The sequence below is a fragment of the Drosophila tropicalis genome, unplaced genomic scaffold (assembly GCF_018151085.1).
Source record: "Drosophila tropicalis isolate 14030-0801.00 unplaced genomic scaffold, ASM1815108v1 contig_593, whole genome shotgun sequence".
In the NCBI taxonomy this organism is placed as follows: Eukaryota; Metazoa; Arthropoda; class Insecta; order Diptera; family Drosophilidae; genus Drosophila; species Drosophila tropicalis.
Genome location: NW_027173070.1, coordinates 12,331,554 through 12,352,885, shown reverse-complemented (window position 1 = coordinate 12,352,885; position 21,332 = coordinate 12,331,554). Strand labels below are relative to the sequence as shown.

The following is a 21,332-nucleotide window of genomic DNA, read 5'->3' as shown; positions in this document are numbered from 1 at the left end:
CGCAATGGCTTTCATAAAAGCCCAAACCAGACTTAAATTGGAGACGTTGACCGAGCTACATTCATCTCTTATTTTTGCTAACTCGATTTTGTAGCTCTCCTTTCGGAAGGATGTTTTCATTATTTCTTGCACGGTGTCAATGCAAAAAACATCGTTTTCTTTGGCAAACTTTGCCAAAAGATGTGCCACATCAAACACCAAGGGGGGAGGCTTATATGGGCAGAGATCCTTCACTTCGTCCATGGCGGTCATGTTCATCCGCGCCCGATCTGACACAATGGCCACCACATTGCGTCGTACATCCGGTGGTATTTCCTTCAGTACATCTAGAACGCTCTCTGCGGCTTCCTCCGCATTGGTCATCTAAGGAAAACGCCAAATGAATAAATTTTTGACACCACTGTTTCTGATTGTACTTACATATTCGCCAGATTCCTTCTTAGGAAAGGTGCTCCGCGCATATAACAAAACCTGGCCCTCAGTGTCCAAATCTGTCATGTACGTGACAAAGATCTGAAAAGAATTGGAATAGATTATAATTGGATTGGGCGTGATGCCAAAACTCGTCCAAGTTCAGAGTATACAATTTTTGCTCCTGCAACCACATCAATGCGTTTGTGTTAAAGTATGCACCGCTGTGCATCATTGATGTCCGTTCCTCCAACCTCTCGAAGAACATGGGCATTACCTCTTTGCTCATGTTCCCGAGGCCGGGGAAAAAAATTTAAATTAAATTTTAAATTTTTGAAAATTATCAACTTCTCCATTGTTAGCGGTTGTTTTGTTTATCGGTTTGTTTATCGATGTACAATATTATTGGCGCATACTTGGCGTCTGTTTAGTTTATCGATATCGATATACATACAGGGTGGGCCAATGTTTGTTTTTTTTTTTACTGTTGTTTTTGATTTCAAATTGGAAGGTTGTGCGGTCGGAGTATTTCGTGATTTGAGAACGATTAAATGCGGGCGCCAAATTAAAAAAAGAAAGAGAAGAAAAAATATACATATACTAAATATAAAATAAAACGCAGTTGAATTAACTTTCAAGGAGTGTGCTCCAGAGTGTGTGTCTGTGTACGAGTAAGTGTCAGCCGCAGTGGATTTCTTTCATACGTGTCTCTATGTGTGGACTGTGTGTGTGTGTGTGTGGTTTTGTGTGTATGAGTAATTGTGCCTTTTTTCGCAAATTGTGAAAGTTTCAAGTGATGCCTGAGCCAAAACGCATTAAAATAAAATTCTAACAAGAAAAAAACGTGTTCACCACACACAAACTCTCTCATACTCACACACACACACATCAATAGCCAGAAAAAAGCAAAAACAACGCCAACGCAACGGAATTTCGGTGGTTCTGGTTCTATACGCCTATGTGTGCGTGTGTGTGTGTTGGTGTATGATTGTTCGTCGTGCGTGTGTGTGTGTATTAATTTTATATAATCTTTAATGGCTTTTTTTCTATCTCTCTCTTACAAATTTAACGGAATTTCTAACTTCAACAACAACAAAAATAAACAACATTAACTAAAGAAGAGCAGGTAAGATTTTTAAACTGTATATGGATACTCTCCCTGCCGCCTCCCACTATTCTCCCTCTTTTAAATTATAACCAGCTGACGCAAGTGCATTCTATCTCTTTCTATTTCTCGCTTATTTGCCGGCGTGGCCTTCTCTCTCTGCTCCCTCTCTCTCTCTCTCTCGGAGTGTTTCTCACCTTCCTCTCACCTCTTTTTATTTATGTTCTCAAAATGTCACGCCACCTTATCAATGACTAAAGTTTTATCCATTTTTTTTGCGTTGCGTTTAATTTTTTTTTTTGCGCTTGATTTACTTTCTACTCTGGTCCTTCTTCGCTTTGACTTGACCCAAATTGCTTGACGCATTTGCATTGCAATTGCATTTTTCCGATGGCTTGTCGTCAATGGCAACAACAAGAACAACAATAACAATTGTTTTTTATTTTCATTTGGTTACTTTGTTGATTTGTTTATTGATTTTTCCCTCTCCCCCAACCATTTATGTATGTTCGCTTACCGTTATTAAAACATTTGTCAACAAATGTCATTGTCAAGTTCGAGTTTATTTGGCGCAGTTCTTTAAGCTGGATTCCATAATCATTTCAAGCTTCTTATCAGCCAAGTCTTATTTTAAGTCGTTGAATTAGTTAGTAGGCCAGTCTCTGAGTGAGGGGAGGAGAAGATTCATTAGGGAATGTCTAAGGCCCCTCCCTTAAATCCGGCCCTGATCCATTCGAGTCGGATTGTTGAAGGTTTCTGTTAAATACAGCTAAGGACGTAAAGATAAAATCATGATTAATTTTAATGGAAGTCTATATTGCGACATCTGATGACGTAATACACTTTGATTGTTCAACATAAATTACGCATGTATGTACATATGTACATATGTATACTGAAACCCCGATAAGTTCAAAATCGCAAAAAATGATTTATTCACAAAGTAGAAACTAATTTATTGAGAAGTATATTTTTATGTTATTTTGTTGTTTCTTGAGAATAAATTGAATTTTTGGGCTTAAAATCATATGTAAATATTTATTTGTTTAAGTCATCCTTTTTTAATTATATATTTCTTTAACTTCCTATTTTATATAATACAACTAGCTTCCTTGGTCTCTGTGTGTGTAGGGTATTAAAAAGCCCGTTGTCACCCACTCACATGTTCCCTATGCTACCCTCCTATCTTCTTCCTCTTCTGTCTTCAGATTTGCACGTGTAATTTCCATTGTAATTGTTCTATTTGCGCAAACTCGTTTTGATTTTCGCTCTCTCTCTCTCTCTCTGACCCCCACTCTCTATCTCTCTTGATGTTTCTCTTTCTCTTGTAGTTCTCTATTTCTCAGAGCAGTTTGTTATACCAACTGAAAATCATGCGAGTTTTTCGCTTTGTCGGTCAAAAAGGGGCGAGGTCATGAGGTAGCAAAGGGGGGTTTTTTTCTATCTCTCTCTCTTCTAACACGGGGTCATCTGTTTTGTGATTCCTTGCTACCAACCAGCTGAGCCAGGCCAAGCTATTGCCTGGGCGCGGTTTTATGGTCTGTTATGGCCGGAAATGTTTCCAATCGTTCGTTATACATTTCAGTAAGCTAAAAGACACGTCGTAGCTAGACAAACCACAGAGATAATGGTTTTCCTATAAGCAATTCCGCTTTAGATTGTAAATTCGAAATTGTGATTAAATTGTGGAATGCTCTGCAAGATAAAGCCAATGCAATGCGATTGGAGGTAAATTTAGCAAACTTTAAGCTGTTTCTTATAAGTAGAACTTTAAAGTGATGAAATTTAAAACAAATTAAGATCTTTAAAGTGAAATGAAGTAAGACTTGCTTAGAAAATATCAAGTATTAAGGCTGACATTGGACAAAAGCATCTTTAAGGATATTACAATTGCAAGTAATAAGTTGTTTCTCATACCTAAAACCTAAATCTGTAGAAAATATGGATATTAAATAAAATATTCCAACTTTTTTAAGTGAATTTACAAAGTTTTAGTCTTAAGTAATTGTAACTCTTAAAATATATCAAGGTTACACATTGAGGCTAAGTTTTGAGTACTCAAACCAAGTCGTACGACTTGCAGTACTGCAATACATATAAAAGGCTTGAAACTGGTAAAAAAAAAGTAATTAAGGCTGACTATTGAATGCCTAAACCAAGTACCTACTGCATCATTAAGTTACTCACTTTCTCTACATATGAGAATGCAATTCTTAAGATGTTATAAAGATCAATATATTTACTTCAAGTGCCCAACAAAGTCACAAAGTCGCGCGAATGGTTAACTCAAATAAAATAGCTACTAAATATAAGAAGGCAATACTTGATATGCAGTCTGTCTATATTTATTAACGGTAAGCTTAATTTAAATCATTAACTAGCATGCCATTCTATTTATAACCCACACATTGTATTTCCCTCTCTCTCTTTGTCTCTGTGTGTGTCTCTCCTCCCACCATTTTGCCGGCTGCACTTTTCATTCATGGCCAACGTGTGTTTTTGGCCTACCAACGGTTGAAGCTCTTTGGTCAGGCGCCGTCGCTGCTTTTTCTACATGTAAACAATATGCTCTTTGACCTTTACACTTTTCATTTGTTGCCCCTTCATTAGAGGACGCTCTCACTCACTCTCTCTCTCTCTCTATCTATCTGTCGCTGTCTCTTTCTTGCCTTGCACTTTTGTACAGTCAACTCAGACGTACAACTCTCTCTGTGACTCTTTCACTCCCCTTCTTTTGTTGTTGCTGTTGCTGCTGCTCTCTTTGTCTCTCCTGTTGCTGTTGCTCTTTGCTCTTCGCCGCATTATTTCTTGAGCTTTATACCACGTTGCTGCCACGCCACGAGGGCGGAAAAGGGAACCATTCATTTCCCCTGAAACTCATACGATTTTCAGCTGGTATAACGAAAATGTGATGCGGCGAAAAGAAAGACAGAAAGAAAGAAAAACGTGCCACAACCGCCGTTGCATACGAAACGACCCACCCTCCCTTAGTCAACCCCCCAACCTCTGCCTCCGCCTCGTGACTTTTTCTCTAGCTGCAGTTGTTGCTCTTTGTGGGCTCTGTCTCTCTCACTTTTTGTTTCTCTCCCTCTTTCACTTTACATATCAAAAATAGTCACGCGATTTTATGTCTGCTACACTACCTTTGCCACCGTCCTCCTCACCCTATACCCTAACATGTAATGACATTTTGTAATCGGCCATGCCAACCCCTAGCCCCGACCCTTTTGGCAGCTTGCCCAACGCGATGGTTTCAACAGTTTGACAGCTTCTCTCACCCTTTCGATACCCCCGAACTTTAACTGATTCATTAAATTTTGTTCGTTTTCATTTGTAATGCGTTCAGGTAATAGAGTAAACATTGAGAAGCATTATTGAATCGATGATCCATAGATTTAAAAAAAAAAACCAACCAATCCTGTGCAATGTTTGCAATATCTGATGATTCTTTGGCTTTAAATGCCATTTGTTAAGGAATCTACAAATGAGTTTTCTGAGACAAAAATTGTTTAAATTGTTCTAACAGTGAAATTATTTCATTTTATATAAACTTAAATGATTTAAATGATGTAATACAACGTGTTTAATTTTAACTTTTATTGTAATTTATAGCATTTTTAAGTTACAGCTTCTATACAGGGTCAAGATCAAGATAAAAATTCTAAGTAAAGTCAGGGTCAATTGGAATGGCCATTGTTGTTCCTGGTTATAGAATTCTATGTTTGAAAACACGTTAAACGCGCCACACACAAAGTCCCACAGACTCTCACACACACACACACACACAGTTAGAAAGACTTAACTCTAAAGTTAAATTAAGTTTGTGTGTGTTTGTTTGTATTTTTTTGTTTGGTCACGACTTTGAGAGATTTTCTAACCGGTTTTTTGGCAGTCAATTAAACCGGGCTTCAACTTGAACATGGGGATTTAATACTTTTTATTTAATACTCTATTTTTTTTTCTATTGATTATAAGCAAGGTGGAAAATTTTCACTGCGCCACGTGCTCGCCATCCATCGATTAATTGTCTGGCAGTGATCTTGGTCGCTGTTCACTCTAGATAGATAAGACAAATAGACCAACAGAGTTAGCCCCTGATATGACTCTCTCAGCACTTCCCACAGTGGGTGGGCCATTCAATAATCTTGTCTAGGTCATTTATTTTAGCGCATTTATGTTTTACTTTCACATGGACAGCACAGAGACATTTTGAGAAAAGAGCGAGTGCAAAAGAGAGAGACATGGTGGCTCTCACTTTTTCACTATCAGCCATTAAATTAACTCTCAGCTATTCTTTCGAGCTACTAATGCATCAGTGTGGGGCCCGAGAACTCGAGAGTCAGTAATCAAATTTATTTTAAATTCGCCCCCACATAGACATAGACAGATACTGATGCTGGTGGTTGTGGTCGGTCACTCATAGTACTCGCCATGTCGTACTCTCATACTCTCAACGTAATCTCGTATTTTGTGTGTGCTTTTAAATACTCTGCGTAATTGAGGTAGAAATGAAGGGTATATTGGGCCTTTTGAGGTCATTTAGTGTCAAAAATAGAACTGTTTATGAAAATAGATATTGTTATTGAAATGTTATTGAATAGACCAAGTAAATATATAAATTTTGTTAAAGTTTTAATGAAAACACTTAATTTGAATATTGATAATGATATTTTACGTCACTTAGCAAGTATTTAATCACAAAAGTTTAATATTGGTTGTTTAACTGACATATTGTAAAACGGAGTCTAGTAAGTTAATCCTTTGCACAAGGAATAATACATTTGTCGGATTAAAAGATATTTTCCTGTATAAAACTAGGAAACTAGAAAAAAATGACGTCCAAGAACCACATTTTAGTAACCAAGGAATGCTTCTAAAATTTTGAAATTTATAAATCCAAAATTGATTTGACATTAACATTCAACTAATAGCTAAGGTTATCAATAGATATGTATTGAATAACCGGTTCAAATTGAATGTATTATATGTAGGAAATCCTTTACCCAAATTATCGGGCCTGTTTTAGACGATGCAGGGTAATACGAATTCTGTGCGACAAATTAGCATACGGAAAGTTGTTGTTATTTTGTGTTTTTTATTTCTGTTTGTTTGTCGTGTTTGTTGTTACTCATTCACTCATTGAATGGAATATATGTACCGATTTTTGTTGTTGGTTTTATTTTTTTTTCTTATTTCAATCTCATTCGAGTAATTTTATTTTTACTCTCGTTGCGCGTTGCAAACGAACAAAAATTATTTTTATTTTGGACTTTGGCACAATCATACGATTTCTACACTATATTCCCGTTCTCTCTGTTGACCTCTCGCTCTCCCATAAACAAGCAGAGTTACCTATGAGTACATTTGATTCGTACATAAATCACACAAGTTGCATATCAATTTCATTCCTGCAATTGTAGTCAATGTCAAGGTTGATCGAAATAACTCCCGTTATACATACATTGACCCCATAGTTCAAATAACTGTAGACACACAAACACCTACACACATAAAATAAGTGGAAAAATACATCAAATTTTTTGTTATTCATTGTTCATTAAAAGTGAATTTGTGTAAATATTTATGCAATTGTGTTTCCTCATATTAAGAACTGATGACAATATAAACATTTATTCTTAATCTAAATTAAATACCACAATGTCATCGAACTCTTGGAGTTAGGTTTGAATTAAGCCCAGAAACTCTCTTCTAAAACTTAGAAGTGAAATTTTAAGAAACAAATTCCTAAATCTTTAATAAACTTTAAGAAACCAAAAAGCATTCTTTCTAACAAAAATTGTATCCCTTTTTATTTAAAAAAACATTTGAAAACGTTATTTCGATATTCTCTAGCGATAATTTTCATTGATTCGCACATCTCTTGATTTAAAAATCGACTTCCACAAGGCCATTCTAGTTTAATAGATGTTTTAGCAGTAATAAACTTTCATTCTTATCAAATTATATTTTTAGATATTGATCGTGTATTGGAAGACATAACAGGTTTTTGTTTCTCTTCTCCACATGATTAAATGTTATTTTTGCAATAATTTCAACTTAATTAAAAAACTTTATTCATATTCTTTTCCTCATTAGTCTTATGCCTTCTGTTTTAAATGTGGAGGAAAGGTTTAAAGACGATAAAAAACAGCTTAACCATTAAATTGCAATACTCTAACAATGACTCTAACCAATGAGATCTTAACAAATCAATGACGTGTCCACTTTTTGTGGTTATTGCGCGTCTACATACACTATGGGTGAGATAGAAGGCAAATAAGTAGACTTGATTTTGTTATAATTTATAACAAAAATTTTAACTCTCAGCTATTTATAAAATTGAAGGTATTTCTTATAATTTTAAGTTTTTACTGGTTATACTATAACTAGTTTTAAAGATGAAGAACTAGTTTATTAAATCAGGAATCAACAAAATTCCCTTTTCCAAGTACTAAAGGGTTTTCTAAGAACTAAATCAATTATTCTTCGGCATTGAATTGCAATTAGAAAATAGAAAATTTTTAAAATTTTTCATTCAAATCGTACTAATGGGCCAAATTTACTTAGAATCGAAATGAAAAAGTTTTTGAAGTATTACAGAGGTTAATGACGAGGATGTTATATCCGTTTTTATGGTAATTTGGGGTCGCAAATTTTAGTTTTTCTGAATTCAGACAAGAAACAAAATATTTTGCAAAAATCGTGATTGCACTCCAGCAATAAGAATCACCAAACACAAATATCTTTAATCACAATACATCTGTTATTAAAGTAATGAAACCCCCTACGACTTTAAATATGATTAATTTAGATTTTATAGGCTAGATAGCCTTGAGGCTCTTAAAAAAGAGTTAAAACTTAAATTAATACCGACAAAGTAATATGTTTGAAAAGTAATACATGACTTGAAAATTTCATATAATTTCGTTAGGGTATAGAAACATTAATACGACTATAACTTGCCTCAGTTCTGCTCGCTCTAACTCTCTCTCCCTCTCTCTCTCTCTATCTATCTATCTATCTATCAGTCTGTCTCGTTCAATTGTTTTGTCTATTTATTTCTTTTTGTTGTCCGTCCATTTGTGTAGATACACGTAATATAGAACAGATTTTACGTTTCGTTTCGTAATGTCGTTGTACAGAAAAGAAAATCAACTTGAAACTTTGAGCTTGGAACTTTGTGACTATTGTGTTCTAAATACTGTGTGTTAGTTGCGTGACAAAACACTTAAAAAATACAAAAATTGTTGTCGATATTTTATCGAATGAATTGTTGTTGCTAATATTCAAGTTCGAGGTTGAGTTAGTTATTCAAGCATAACGGGCGGTATAAGAGAGACAGAGAGAGAGAGAGAGAGCACGTTGATTTTTGTTTTGTTTTTGCCTTCACACAGAATGCATTTTGTTGTGTTGTGCAATGTAATGAAAAGTGGAGAAACGGGGAAAAACAAAAAAACCAAAAACTGCAACAATAATCATAAAAAAAGCGCGACTTTTGTGTATATGTACATATATACAGTTAGTAATTAAATCGTCGTCATTTTGCAATTATTTTAAACGTAGCAAATTGCAATAAGTTTCACTCAACTTTAAAGGCATAAAAAGTGAATTCAAATGGCTTTTTAATCTAATATCTAGAAACATTTTTAAAAAGCGAAGAAAATTTATTTTAAACACATGCCAAAATTTTGCTGCGCCTTGTTGACCTCTCACCGCACTCTGTGTGAATATTACGCATACGACATGTGTGCGCTAAGTAGTGAGGTAGATTATCTAACCCATGAAGGTCGCTCTACATATGTTTCTAGCTAGAAATACGTCGTTGTCGTCTATGATTGAATCATCTTCTCACAACACTTGTCCTCTATTAGAAAAGATATGTATGTATATGTATGTATGTGTACTTTGTGTAATCATCATGACTGATTTCCTGATTGTTTTAAATAATTCTACATTTGTTTTGATTATGTAGGTTTTAACCTTTGGATACCTCGGGGCGCGACTTGGAACGCATTTTATGATCAGGGTCAGGCGGCACTCGCATGAGATGTTCAAAGTTCATGAGAAAATTGTAATCAACAAGTGTGTTAGTTTCAATACATACTCTTACATAAAAGTCTATGATAATATTTGTAACAAATTGTAAATTTTCAACATTAAAATGAAAGTGAAATCTGAAATCTCTCAAAGTGTGCCCATTAAAGTAAAATTTAATATCGGTGATTAATAGAAACATATCCGCTAGCGAATTACGATAAATGTCTATCCGATTACTATTGGCAATTTTCCCATTTATGAAGAACTGACCTTCTTAACCATTGCAGCGTAGAAAAATGAGCGAATGAGAAATCAAACCGAGAGAATTGGCACTCTATTGCTCTCGAGACTTGTTTTCACTTGAGAGGAGAGTATATCTCACTTTCTCTTAGGCACAAGAGAAATTTGAGGCTATAAAAGAAGCTGTAGCTACCAAGTTCAAGGCAGTTGCTGCTCGAACGTAACTGCAATTGGGTCTTAAATGGCGTTTGGCAGAGATATTGAGAGATACAGAGCAAAATTAATATTTTACTTGAATTTAAGGATATCATTATTCCTCCAGACATTGATACACTTCAAATGGTAACATACTTTTATTCTGTCAAGGTATTATAATTATGATAGGGTATTGACACTTCGTTGTTATTATTTACATATGCAATTAAAGCACCTGCTGACTGTTATTTAGTTTCAAAACAACTTTCGCCTTTGCTTAGGTCAATTGACTTTATGAACTATGAAAACTATCAGAGTTGGAACAGTGGTTGGAATTCAATTTAGATAATCGGTCGTTAAGACACCGGTAAACTCTGTGAATAGCTTTATTAGGACTACGAAACGTAATTTTTAGGGCGCTCCCAGGCCAACACAAGTAGAAAGGAAAAAGAAGATGTGTGTGTTATCTGATTAGATTAAGCCATCTGAAATCTTCTTTCACAGTCTTTTACTAGTCTATTGACATATCCCAAAGAACATCTCAATGTTGGGAAACAAAAAATGTTGTGAGTTTGTTTCATTAAGTGCAATTTGTTTCGATATCGAACCAATTTTAATATATTAAATGAACTTCATGAACTTGTTTAATATTTGTTTTGTTTTTCGCTGGGCTTAGTTCCAATGTGCCAGTTGTTGGCTGTTTACTGTCATTGCCAGAGTTGGCAAACATTTAAATGCCAAAATTTCGTTCCCCTTCATTGTTAGCCTCTTTCTTTGTAAACAAAACACGTTTTTAATATTGTTGACTTTGTTACTCTTTTCCAAGTTGTTGTTGTTGTTGATGATAGTGACGCGCTCTTCGTAATCAAGTTGTTTTTTTTTTTGGGGGGGTTTGGTATTCTCTCCAGTTCAATGGCCCCTCTTCTTTTTCTCTGTCTTTCTTTCTTTTCTTTACGACCATGCGAATTTTAAAAGACCAATTTAATTTTTATTTTTAACTGATAAAACATTGCTTAAATTATTTTTGTATGAACTTTGAACATTTGATTGTATTGTGACTTTTATAATTATTATATATATAAATATTAAATTTATCGCCATCGGTAGATTCTTAAGAAAGTAAAATGATATCCGAATGGAAGACGTAAAATTTGCTGACTTTGAGCATTTTCTGCCACTCTCTCTCTCTCTCAGTCTCTCTCATTCTTTCTCTCAGTGGACTTTGGCTCTTGACAAAACATTGGAAACTTGTTGAATGTTTATTTTTTCGATTAAAATTTTTCCTGTGGTCGCTGTCTAAACAAAAACACAGAGAGAATGTAATTATATAGGCCAAAGAAAATATTTTTCGATTTAACTGATTGAATGGGACTCATCGTCGCGACCTAGGACAATGAAATTATCTAAGAGAAAGAGAGTGTGAGAAAGAGTGAAGGAGAGGGAAAGAAACCATTAGAAGTGCTAAATGAAAGGTATGGTAGCCGGCTATCATCTCTTTCTAACACATTATGTAATCTTTGTATTCTAATTTTAGTCAGTTTGGTCTATATAATTTTTGAAAAAGATTCTTTTCTCTTTTTCTTGTATTTATTATCAATTTATAGCCAAAAGTAAAAGATATATAGAGAGATAGAGAGAGAGAAAGAGAGCGAGCAAAGAAGAGGAATAGAAAGAGAAAATTATTTGCTTTGCTTTCGATTTTTATTTGAATATTTATTTGAATTTTGTTTAGTTTTTTTTTTCTTTTCATTTTGTTATTAACATATATTTAGAATCTAAAAACAAACGAATGAACTTAGAGAACTGTTTATACTCTTTTAAAAGCGAATCTCTATATATAGAGGTAAATATACAGGTTATTTGGATCATAATTTTTTATGTTCTGAGTAGAAAAGGCTTTTAATTTCAAAGAGTTATTAGCTTGAACTTATTATTACAAACTTTTGTTGTTCTAAAGCAACAACTAAAATGCTTAGATTGTTGAGTTTTAGAATTAATTTGGAATGCTCGTGTGCGAAATTAAATAATTACTTATTTTAAACACTCGTCTTTAAACAAAAGCTTTACTTAAAAAATTATAGCAAAAAAAAATGCATTGAATTTCAAATAAGAGTTCCCACAGAAAACAGGCGGATCTAGAAAAGGGGCTGACGAGGGCACTTGTCATGGGCGGAGAAGACAGTCCTAATTAAATAAATGGCTGCAATTTGACAGTGTCCCGGGCGGAATTTATTTAAAATCCGGTCCTGTTTATGAGCTTTGAGACTGGGAACTGACAATAATTCCTGGAATTTGAAACTAAAGTGCAAGGCTGTGATTTCTATACATTTTCGTTTGTGCTTCTCTCTCATAAGCAATTTATTGTTATTTGTTTTTATATATGCTTTTTGCTTTGCTCTTATGTTTTCTTATTTTAACCCAATTTTGTTTTTTATTTTATCTTGATGTCATTTGTTTTTGTAATTATCATATATGCATTTGTGTTTGTTTGTTCTTTTCTCTCTCTCTCCTTGGTCACAGAAAAACTCTATATGATGAATATTTCATGTTTCTCATACTCATTTACATACATATTTGTAATAATAAATATTTTTTGTCTCTTTGTTCTCTCTGTTTTTGTGTTGAATATTTCAGCTAAACGTTTAACTGAACCGATCGATCATCTTTTGTGCTAAACTATATATAAGCTGGTGGCTAGGCAATTTGCTCGTCATACTCCACCCACAACAACACTCTATCTCTGTCTCTCTCTCTCTCTTTGTGTGTGTGTGTGTGTGTGCGTGTGTGTGAGAGAGCAGGAAGTGCTCTCCACTCCTGTGTCATCCATTGACCACCACCAATTCCTTAATCATCTACGCATTTGAAGATCATAGCCACACAAAAAGAGAAAGAGAGTTAAACAAAAAACTATCAAGATGTTCATCGAAGATGATGCGCAGTAAGTACAAATAAATTATTAATTTAAGTACATCATAAGGTGATGGAAACCCATTTGCTTTGCTATCATGAGACATGTCCTTGAACTTGAACTTTATGCCTTATCAGCGGTAACGTCATCATGAGATTATGGCCAACATTAATACCTCGAAATTGGATAAGGTCTTAAAGCCCTTTAGACCGTCAATTACCTTTTATTATTAATTAATAAAAACCAAAATAAAAAACTAAGTATATAACATGCAGAAATGATAAAATTCTATTAATGGATAGGAGGGAGTATTCCATACATGAAAAGGAAATCACCGAACAAATATTCAATACTAGCAGATAGCACGGTCACAAATCACGCCACAAACGACTAAATATATAACACACACACACATCGAGACATAGTTTCTGCATTTAAATTTAATTAGTATAATTTTGATAAGCACACACAGACAAATATAAAATAATTTACTTGGCAACTGGAAAGAAAGTTTTCCATTGCATAATAGTCAACAAAACGGAAATTACTTTAACCAACCAGATGATTTATATCTAAATTGGGTAAAATATAAAGAAAAGAATATTTAAATAATTTGGATAAGTTCAATAACAAATTCAAGGCTAATATAGTGTACTCTAGTATATATACAAATAGATATATCCATGATGATTAACTCGGAAACGATTAGATAAACTTGAAATTGAGACAGGATAAACCATCAATGTGGCTAAAACAATGAAATAGATTCTATTTTTAATTCAAGCTAAAAAATAAAGCTTTATATTAATAGTATTGATTATCCAAAGGGTAGATACAAATTATCCTCATTAATAAGGAAAAACTTATTCTAGAACCCAAGCCAAAAAAACATATTTTTTAACTTAAGAAATCTCAGGCATGAGGTCAAGATTTCAAATATAGGAAAACTAGGTTTTAGCCGTCTTGAGGTCAATCAATCTTATGAATATACAGCTGTGTTCAGAAAAATAGGAATGCATACTAGTATGACACTTACAGCACTTTTTTGACAAAGTGTGACCATTTACTTAAACACGTGCTCACAAAATTTGAAGAATGAGATTTAAACAATCAAAATAGCGAAAATTTTTTGACATTCTGACTAAGTTTCAATATATCTATGTATTAATACATAAGTTCATAATATTGATTGACTAATAATTATATTACTCACGCAAGACCTTGATAGATCAAGATTCTTTAAAAAGAAAAGACCTAGTTACAGTAGGTGTTATCAGGCGATCCGTTGGTAACGACAAATTCCAGACTAGCCCCAGACGAATAGTATTCGATAAGAAAACTAGCAGCAACTATTGTCAGAGAAGAGGGGTGCCACTCTAACTAAACTTAGCTAAACTAAACTATTATACTGTGTAGACCGCAAAACTCAATCAAGAGGTAAGTTAAGTTGAGGGTTAATCAATTACAAAGAGACAAAAGGCATCACTTAGGCGATAGAATGACCGAACGAACAACTGAGCGTATAAATGTCTAGCCGAGTGCATGTTACGGCAAGAAAGGGAGGAGGGGGGGCTTAAATAATCTCAAGCTGATAAAAAACCAAACTATTTCCCATGGGGTGTATGGGAGAGTGTGTGTGTGTGTTATCGCTTTCAAAAATGTTTCTCAGCTCCAAGTTTAGTGCGGTGAGCATAAAGAGAGACCCCTTTTTTGAAAATTTTCTGCCCCATTCAATAAGATTTACTAACTGTGGCAGCAGGTGGGCTCATATCAGTTGGTTTTCGGCCTGCGACAGCGTTAGAACAAGTGGGTTGAGGTATACAAAAAAAAATATGTATAATACATATACGCGTATATATATATATAATTGAATATAATTTTTGTAAATTCGATTTGGTTATTGAATTTTATCTAATTTGCATTTCGCTTTCTTTTACTTTATTAGAATGGACAGTTTCTGGGTGCAGAGCGCAATTGGGGCCATCAAGGCTATTGCATTCGTTTATGATATCATAACGCTGCCGGTCTATTTGGTATTGCAGGCGCCATGGAAACGTCGACAGGACTCGAGGCGTGTTAAGGTAAGTTGAAGGAAGTTGAAATTCTATAAATATACATGCATATATTTAAAGTAGTAAGATGTAGTTGCTGCAACCTGTCTCGGTCGAAAGTTGAATTCAAGTTGATTTGAGCTACATGCACTTTCGACTTTGCACCAAGTTACAAAGTTCGTTGTAATCGCATGTTTCGCATAGTTTTTTTTGCAGCAGCACTTTGATTCTAAACAAGTACCTATAGCTACCTACCTACCTATCTATCTACCTATCTATCTACCTAGCTGCCTATCTCTACTCTAGCTTAGCTCACTCTCTCTATCTCTCTTCTTTGTTTCTACTATCAGTTTTCTGTTGAGTTTTCTTCTAAATGTCATTTTCACCGTCACGCTCAAGTTAGCTTGTTCGTTGGGGCGCTCCCTCTCTCTCTCAAACATTTTTCTAATCAATTGCTGACTTTTGATTTATGCCCTGGTCCCCCCAGAGTCAGTTCCACTATCTATTTTGGTTTATCAACTACGCATAGCGTTTTTTTTTTTTGCAACTGATGCGTAGGTAGAATAAGTAAAATGAAGATATTAATCAGCAGAACAAATCAAGGTTTCTATATGGCGATATATGTAGATACTAATCTAGTTGGACAAATCAAAGAAAAATTCAGCGGAAAAATACCAGAAAATTTGATTAAACCGTAGAGAGTGAGGGGAGAGTGGAATAAAGGGGAAGCACCCGACCCGTATCTGATGGAATAAAACTTTTCAAACATATATTTGCCCTAATTGATTTCTTCAACTGTTTTGATAAGCAGGCTAAATACTTAAAATAAGCCATAGCTATATGTTTGTTAGACTTTTGTTTTTTTTATCTGATGATAAGAATTTCGTGCGCTGCTATAAAAGAGTTTTATAGCAAATCAATTTCTAGTCTATATATAGCCATAAAATGATATTTGATAGAAAAAAAGGAAGAATGCAATTTGAATTGATAACTGGTTTTCTGCATATGGCATATCAATTCTTAACCATAAATTGACATAATTAGGAAAAAAGTGCAAATATATATTTGTGTATTTATCTATTTAAATATTAAATAGTATAATTGATAAGATAAGAGGTTATCAAATACATTACTATATATAGATTGAAAGAGAAAGGATATGTTTGGGAGATTATCTATATAAGAAAAGTTTGAACTGTTAGAAAAATTATATAAAAACTATTTAAAATTTTGTGTTCCATAAAAAAGTTTATTGAAAGTAGTTTGCAATCTATTAAGGCTTTTAAGACCCGGTAAGAACATGGTTTGAGTTAGAAATTGATCTATTAAACCTGTCAAGGCATATTCAAGAGGTTAGCTGTAGAACAAATGAGAACTTCTTTTGCCATAAAAAGTATATAGGAAATAGATAGCTCTCTATAACGGCTTTAAAATACCAATGAGGTTGTGCTTTACCTTTTTCCACTTGAAACGCATATAAGAATTTGATGAAAAGTTTATGGCAAGTCAATTTGCGGCTTAAAAAAACCTGTAGAAATAAGTTTTGAGGTGGAAATTGACCTCTTAAGAAGTCAAAAAATTTATAAGAATATCGTAAGTTTATAGAAAATCAATTTGCATTGTATAATAGACATTGAATGACACAAATAAGTTAGCAAAAAAGGCAAAGGTTATGTTTTTATTTTGTTTTTGGGTTTTCGTGTATTGCTAATTGGTCTTTTTTGATCCTCATTCCCAGGCAAAGATCTTAAACAAGAATAAATTTGATGATGAATCCAAATACGCGCCGGATGATATTGAGGTTTAATTTTGTCATAATTTTTTGTTGTTCTTTTATTTGGTATATGTGATATAAGGAACCACACATACACACACACACACACACACACACTTGACACCCCCACACACTCACGACACACACATAAGCACTTTAAATGTTCCTCAATTAAAATTGGTGATCGTGTTCAGTTCGAAGAGTCCAGCTCCCAAGTCCTGCTTTGATTTAGGACTCTTTGGTGTTGGCCAATTACAATATAAAAACCAAAACGAATCATTCCCAATTGGTTATACATATATGAAACAAAATTCTCTCCACTATGCCCCCCCACTGATACTCACACATGTCTCTGTTATCTCTCTCTTTTTCTCCCGCCCCTCCACCACTTTTTATCAAAGACTATTAGTCAGATCATAAAACTTACAATCTTTGTTCGCTCCTTTTTGTTTATAGGCCAAAATCATCAAGAGTGATGATAATGAGCTAACATATAGGACCACGGAACCACCACGTGATGTCCATGTGAAGATGCTACAGGAGAATATCGATACATTGGAGAAGGTCTTCAATTATGTGGCAAAAACCCATTCATCCAAACGTTGTCTGGGCACCAGGCAAATCCTTAGCGAGGAGGATGAAGTGCAGCCAAATGGTCGTGTATTTAAGAAATACAATATGGGTGATTACAAATGGAAGAATTTCACCGAAGCGGAACGCATGGCAGCCAGTTTTGGACGTGGTCTACGTGAATTGGGACAGAAACCTCGTGAGAATATTGTGATCTTTGCCGAAACGCGAGCGGAATGGATGATTGCAGCCCATGGTTGTTTCAAACAGGCCATGCCCATTGTTACTGTCTATGCCACTTTGGGAGACGATGGTGTGGCTCATTGTAAGTAGAAACTAAGTAAATAGAAAAACCCTTGCCGAAAGATAACTTAATTTATTGCACTTTCTCTTACAGGTATCTCGGAAACGGAAGTAACCACAGTGATAACCTCTCATGATCTGTTGCCCAAATTCAAGACTTTGCTGGCCCAGTGCCCGAATGTGACCACCATTATCTATATGGAGGATCAGCTGCATAAGACAGAGACCACAGGCTTCAAAGAGGGTGTCAAGGTTTTGCCATTTGCTCAGGTTGTCAAAACTGGTCAGGACTCTAAATTTGGTAAGTGCAGCTATGGCTCGTTGTCTACTCTTGAATTGTTTGGAAGGAGGAAACAAATTGTTCTTCAAATGATTGTTCTATGGGTTTCTTTTGCTCTCTCATCTGGTTAAATTGTTTGCAATATTGCCATCTGTGTAAAAGAGAGATGATCAGAAATCAACGATTGGTTTCATACTCTCGCGTTGCACAGTTGACCTCAGGTTTGGTCCATTCTTGGCCTCCAAACGATAATCGTGTGTTAGTAAATCCTCTGAATTCATTGTCTCATCGGAAGATATAACAATTATTTGCACTTCAGGATTCTCCACTTGAACTGTGGGTAATCTCTCCTTCAGAAGAGTTCTCTTGCGATACGAACGATAGAGTAAAGCTCCACAATAAAGGCCAAAGAGTGTAATGAATAATGAATATGAACGTGGTTTCATATCGGCAGCATCCAAGAGATCATTGCAAGATTTCACACAATTCATGGGGGTCAATGTAATCAAATCATCGAAACCATCCATTTTACTGTATTTTCTTTTTTTTTTTTTGTGTAATTATTAACCAAAATAGAAACTGAAAATTTTGAATTAAGTGAGTGAAAATTCTCAAAATAGACTATCTGATAAGAAGACACTAAATAATATGATACACAGATTTGTACTAAGCACATTTAATTTGATTTTTCACTTGCAGAGAATGTGCCACCAAAGGGCGATGATATTGCCATTATTATGTACACTTCTGGTTCGACTGGCACACCAAAGGGTGTACTTTTGTCGCATAAAAATTGCATTGCCACCATGAAGGGTTTCTGTGATATGGTGCCAATTTATCCAGATGATGTCTTAATTGGTTTTCTGCCATTGGCTCATGTTTTCGAATTGGTTGCCGAGAGTGTTTGCCTAATGACGGGCGTATCAATTGGTTATTCAACGCCATTGACACTGATCGATACGAGTAGCAAGATAAAGCGCGGATGCAAGGGAGATGCCACCGTATTGAAGCCAACTTGCATGACTTCGGTGCCATTGATACTTGATCGCATTTCCAAGGGCATTAACGACAAGGTCAACTCTGACTCGGCGTTCAAGAAGGCATTATTTAAATTTCTTTATCAGTACAAAGTGAAATGGATAACACGAGGCTATCTAACGCCCTTGATTGACAAGTAAGTAAAATGAATCGCATATAGAAAAGTTTGTTAATGCTTTTTGCCCTCCTTCAGATTGGTCTTCAAGAAGGTGGCTAAATTAATGGGTGGACGTGTGCGCATTATGATGTCTGGAGGAGCTCCACTCTCATCGGATACACATGAACAGATTAAGACATGTTTGTGTGTGGATTTGATTCAGGGTTATGGATTGACTGAAACTACATCAGGAGCCACAGTAATGGATTGTAAGTGATAATGGTATACTCAATTGAAATGATTGACTAAAGTACTCTTGGATTTTCTTTAACAGATCGTGACATGACCTATGGACGCACTGGTGCCCCCTTAACTGTCTGCGACATACGTTTGGTCAACTGGGAGGAGGGCAACTATCGCATCACAAACAAACCCTATCCCCAAGGAGAAGTTTTAATTGGTGGAGATTGTGTATCACAAGGTTATTATAAATTGCCTGGCAAGACCAATGAAGATTTCTTCGAGGAAGATGGTCGTCGGTGGTTCAAGACTGGTGACATTGGTGAAGTGCAAAGTGATGGTGTACTTAAAATTATTGGTAGGTTCAAACCTAGAAAGAGTTTTCCTTTCTGTTTAACTTTATAATCCTTATCTATTTAGATCGCAAGAAGGATCTCGTTAAGCTGCAGGCCGGCGAATATGTCTCATTGGGCAAAGTTGAATCGGAATTGAAAACATGCGGCATTATTGAGAATATTTGCGTTTATGGTGATCCAACTAAGCAATTTACTGTAGCGCTGGTCGTTCCAAATCAGAAGCATCTTGAAGAATTGGCTGAACGTCATGGACTTCAGAATAAAACATTTGAAGACCTGTGCTCATCACCCGTCATGGAGAAGGCTATACTCAAGGAAATTGCCGATCATTCACGCAAATGTAAGCTTACAAGAAACTAATTTGGATTGCATTCAATTCTGATGAAATTTTTGTATTCTTTACAGGCAAACTGCAAAAGTTCGAAGTGCCGGCAGCCATAACGCTTTGCAAGGAAGTCTGGTCACCGGATATGGGTTTGGTGACGGCTGCCTTTAAGCTCAAGCGCAAGGATATTCAGGATAGATATCAGCATGATATTAATCGCATGTACGCCTCATGAAAATCAATGTACTAAATAGCAGCAAGCAGCAACAACAACAGCAATTAATTAAAAGAGGAGCATCAGCAGGAGCAATTGGAAGCTTGTGTGCCCAGAAATATATGGGCATAAATCGCCTAGAGAAACGCCCCCCCAAACTAGTTTAAGTTCTAAAAGATCTAAAAGCCAAAACGCACGGGACAAACACACACACACCCGAAAATCAAAAATGAAAGCAGCTCAGCCAAGTTATATAATTTATTAAAAAAATTGGTTGCTTATTGCCTCCATACTTCGATTTTTTTTGTTTTACCAAATTTTATGTTAATAAAAAAAGAGAAAGAAAATGTAATTCTTGAAAAGTTTTTGGTTTTCGAGTGTGCTGAAAACAAACGAAAAGAAAATGAAGAACGGAAAGAAAACAAAACGAATGCTGCTAATGGTGATGAATGATATATAGATAAAACCTAACGACGACAACAAGATTGACAATGATTATGATACGATAACGATAAATATGATGATGATGATGATTATATAATGATGAATGAATATTAAATGAATGTACAGCTTTGGTTTTTAGTACATTTTTTGTTTATGGCAAAAGAAATAGAAACAAACCCATAGAAAAGAGGAAACAAAGGAAAAACAAAAAACACATTGCATAAATAATACTTATTTTTATAGGAAAACAATAAAAATTAAACTTAAGCGGTTGCCTAATAATTATGTACATACAATATACATATATATATACGTTTATGTAAACAGAACGTATATTTATCTAGTGTAGTTCTTCAGTCTATGCTAAGTCTAAGAGTGTATGGCAATGTAATGAATTAATTTTGAATTGTAGCACGAAGCGAAAACGGAAAAAGGAGAAAAAACAAAAGGAATACTAAAGATACACTAAAAAAACATAAACAAAACAAAAAACAATATTTACTACTAACACCTTGATCCACTTTCGTGGTTTAAATGCTTTTTTCTTGGACGCACCAAAATGAAAACCCTCCATGAATTGTTGTTAAATATATTTTAGCGCAATTTAGTTATGCAATCTAAATAATGATACATGTACTAAAAACAAAAAACAAAAACAAATTAGAATTTCCTGAATTACGAATTATGTCAAAAATTTTTAAATGAAACAAACATGAAAGACTTAGACTTACTAAACCATAAAAG

The 21,332-nt window shown here is 34.8% G+C and overlaps 1 protein-coding gene and 1 long non-coding RNA gene across 5 annotated transcripts; one reads left to right on the top strand and one right to left on the bottom strand.

Moving 5' to 3' along the window:
• The first annotated feature begins 905 nt into the window (after positions 1-905).
• Positions 906-21,036, top strand: Acsl (Acyl-CoA synthetase long-chain). 4 transcript variants are annotated; one of them, XM_068288598.1, is made up of 11 exons: positions 906-1,082; positions 12,623-12,926; positions 14,842-14,977; positions 16,686-16,748; positions 17,178-17,616; positions 17,689-17,895; positions 18,574-19,048; positions 19,106-19,278; positions 19,344-19,607; positions 19,670-19,945; positions 20,011-21,036. In XM_068288598.1, exons 2-11 carry the CDS (start codon positions 12,904-12,906, stop codon positions 20,163-20,165), a joined length of 2,211 nt encoding a protein of 736 aa, XP_068144699.1. In that variant the 5' UTR covers positions 906-1,082; positions 12,623-12,903; the 3' UTR covers positions 20,166-21,036. The 4 variants fall into 4 exon arrangements, with proteins under 4 accessions (XP_068144699.1, XP_068144700.1, XP_068144697.1 ...); XM_068288599.1 differs by lacking the exon at positions 16,686-16,748 and having other exon boundaries at positions 907-1,082; XM_068288596.1 differs by lacking the exons at positions 906-1,082; positions 12,623-12,926 and adding an exon at positions 14,621-14,712.
• Positions 17,648-18,496, bottom strand: LOC137575867 (uncharacterized). Its single transcript, XR_011032252.1, has 2 exons — positions 18,091-18,496; positions 17,648-18,025 (listed from the first exon to the last, which is right to left on the bottom strand). It is a non-coding gene; the product is annotated as an uncharacterized lncRNA (long non-coding RNA).
• Positions 21,037-21,332: the final 296 nt, after the last annotated feature.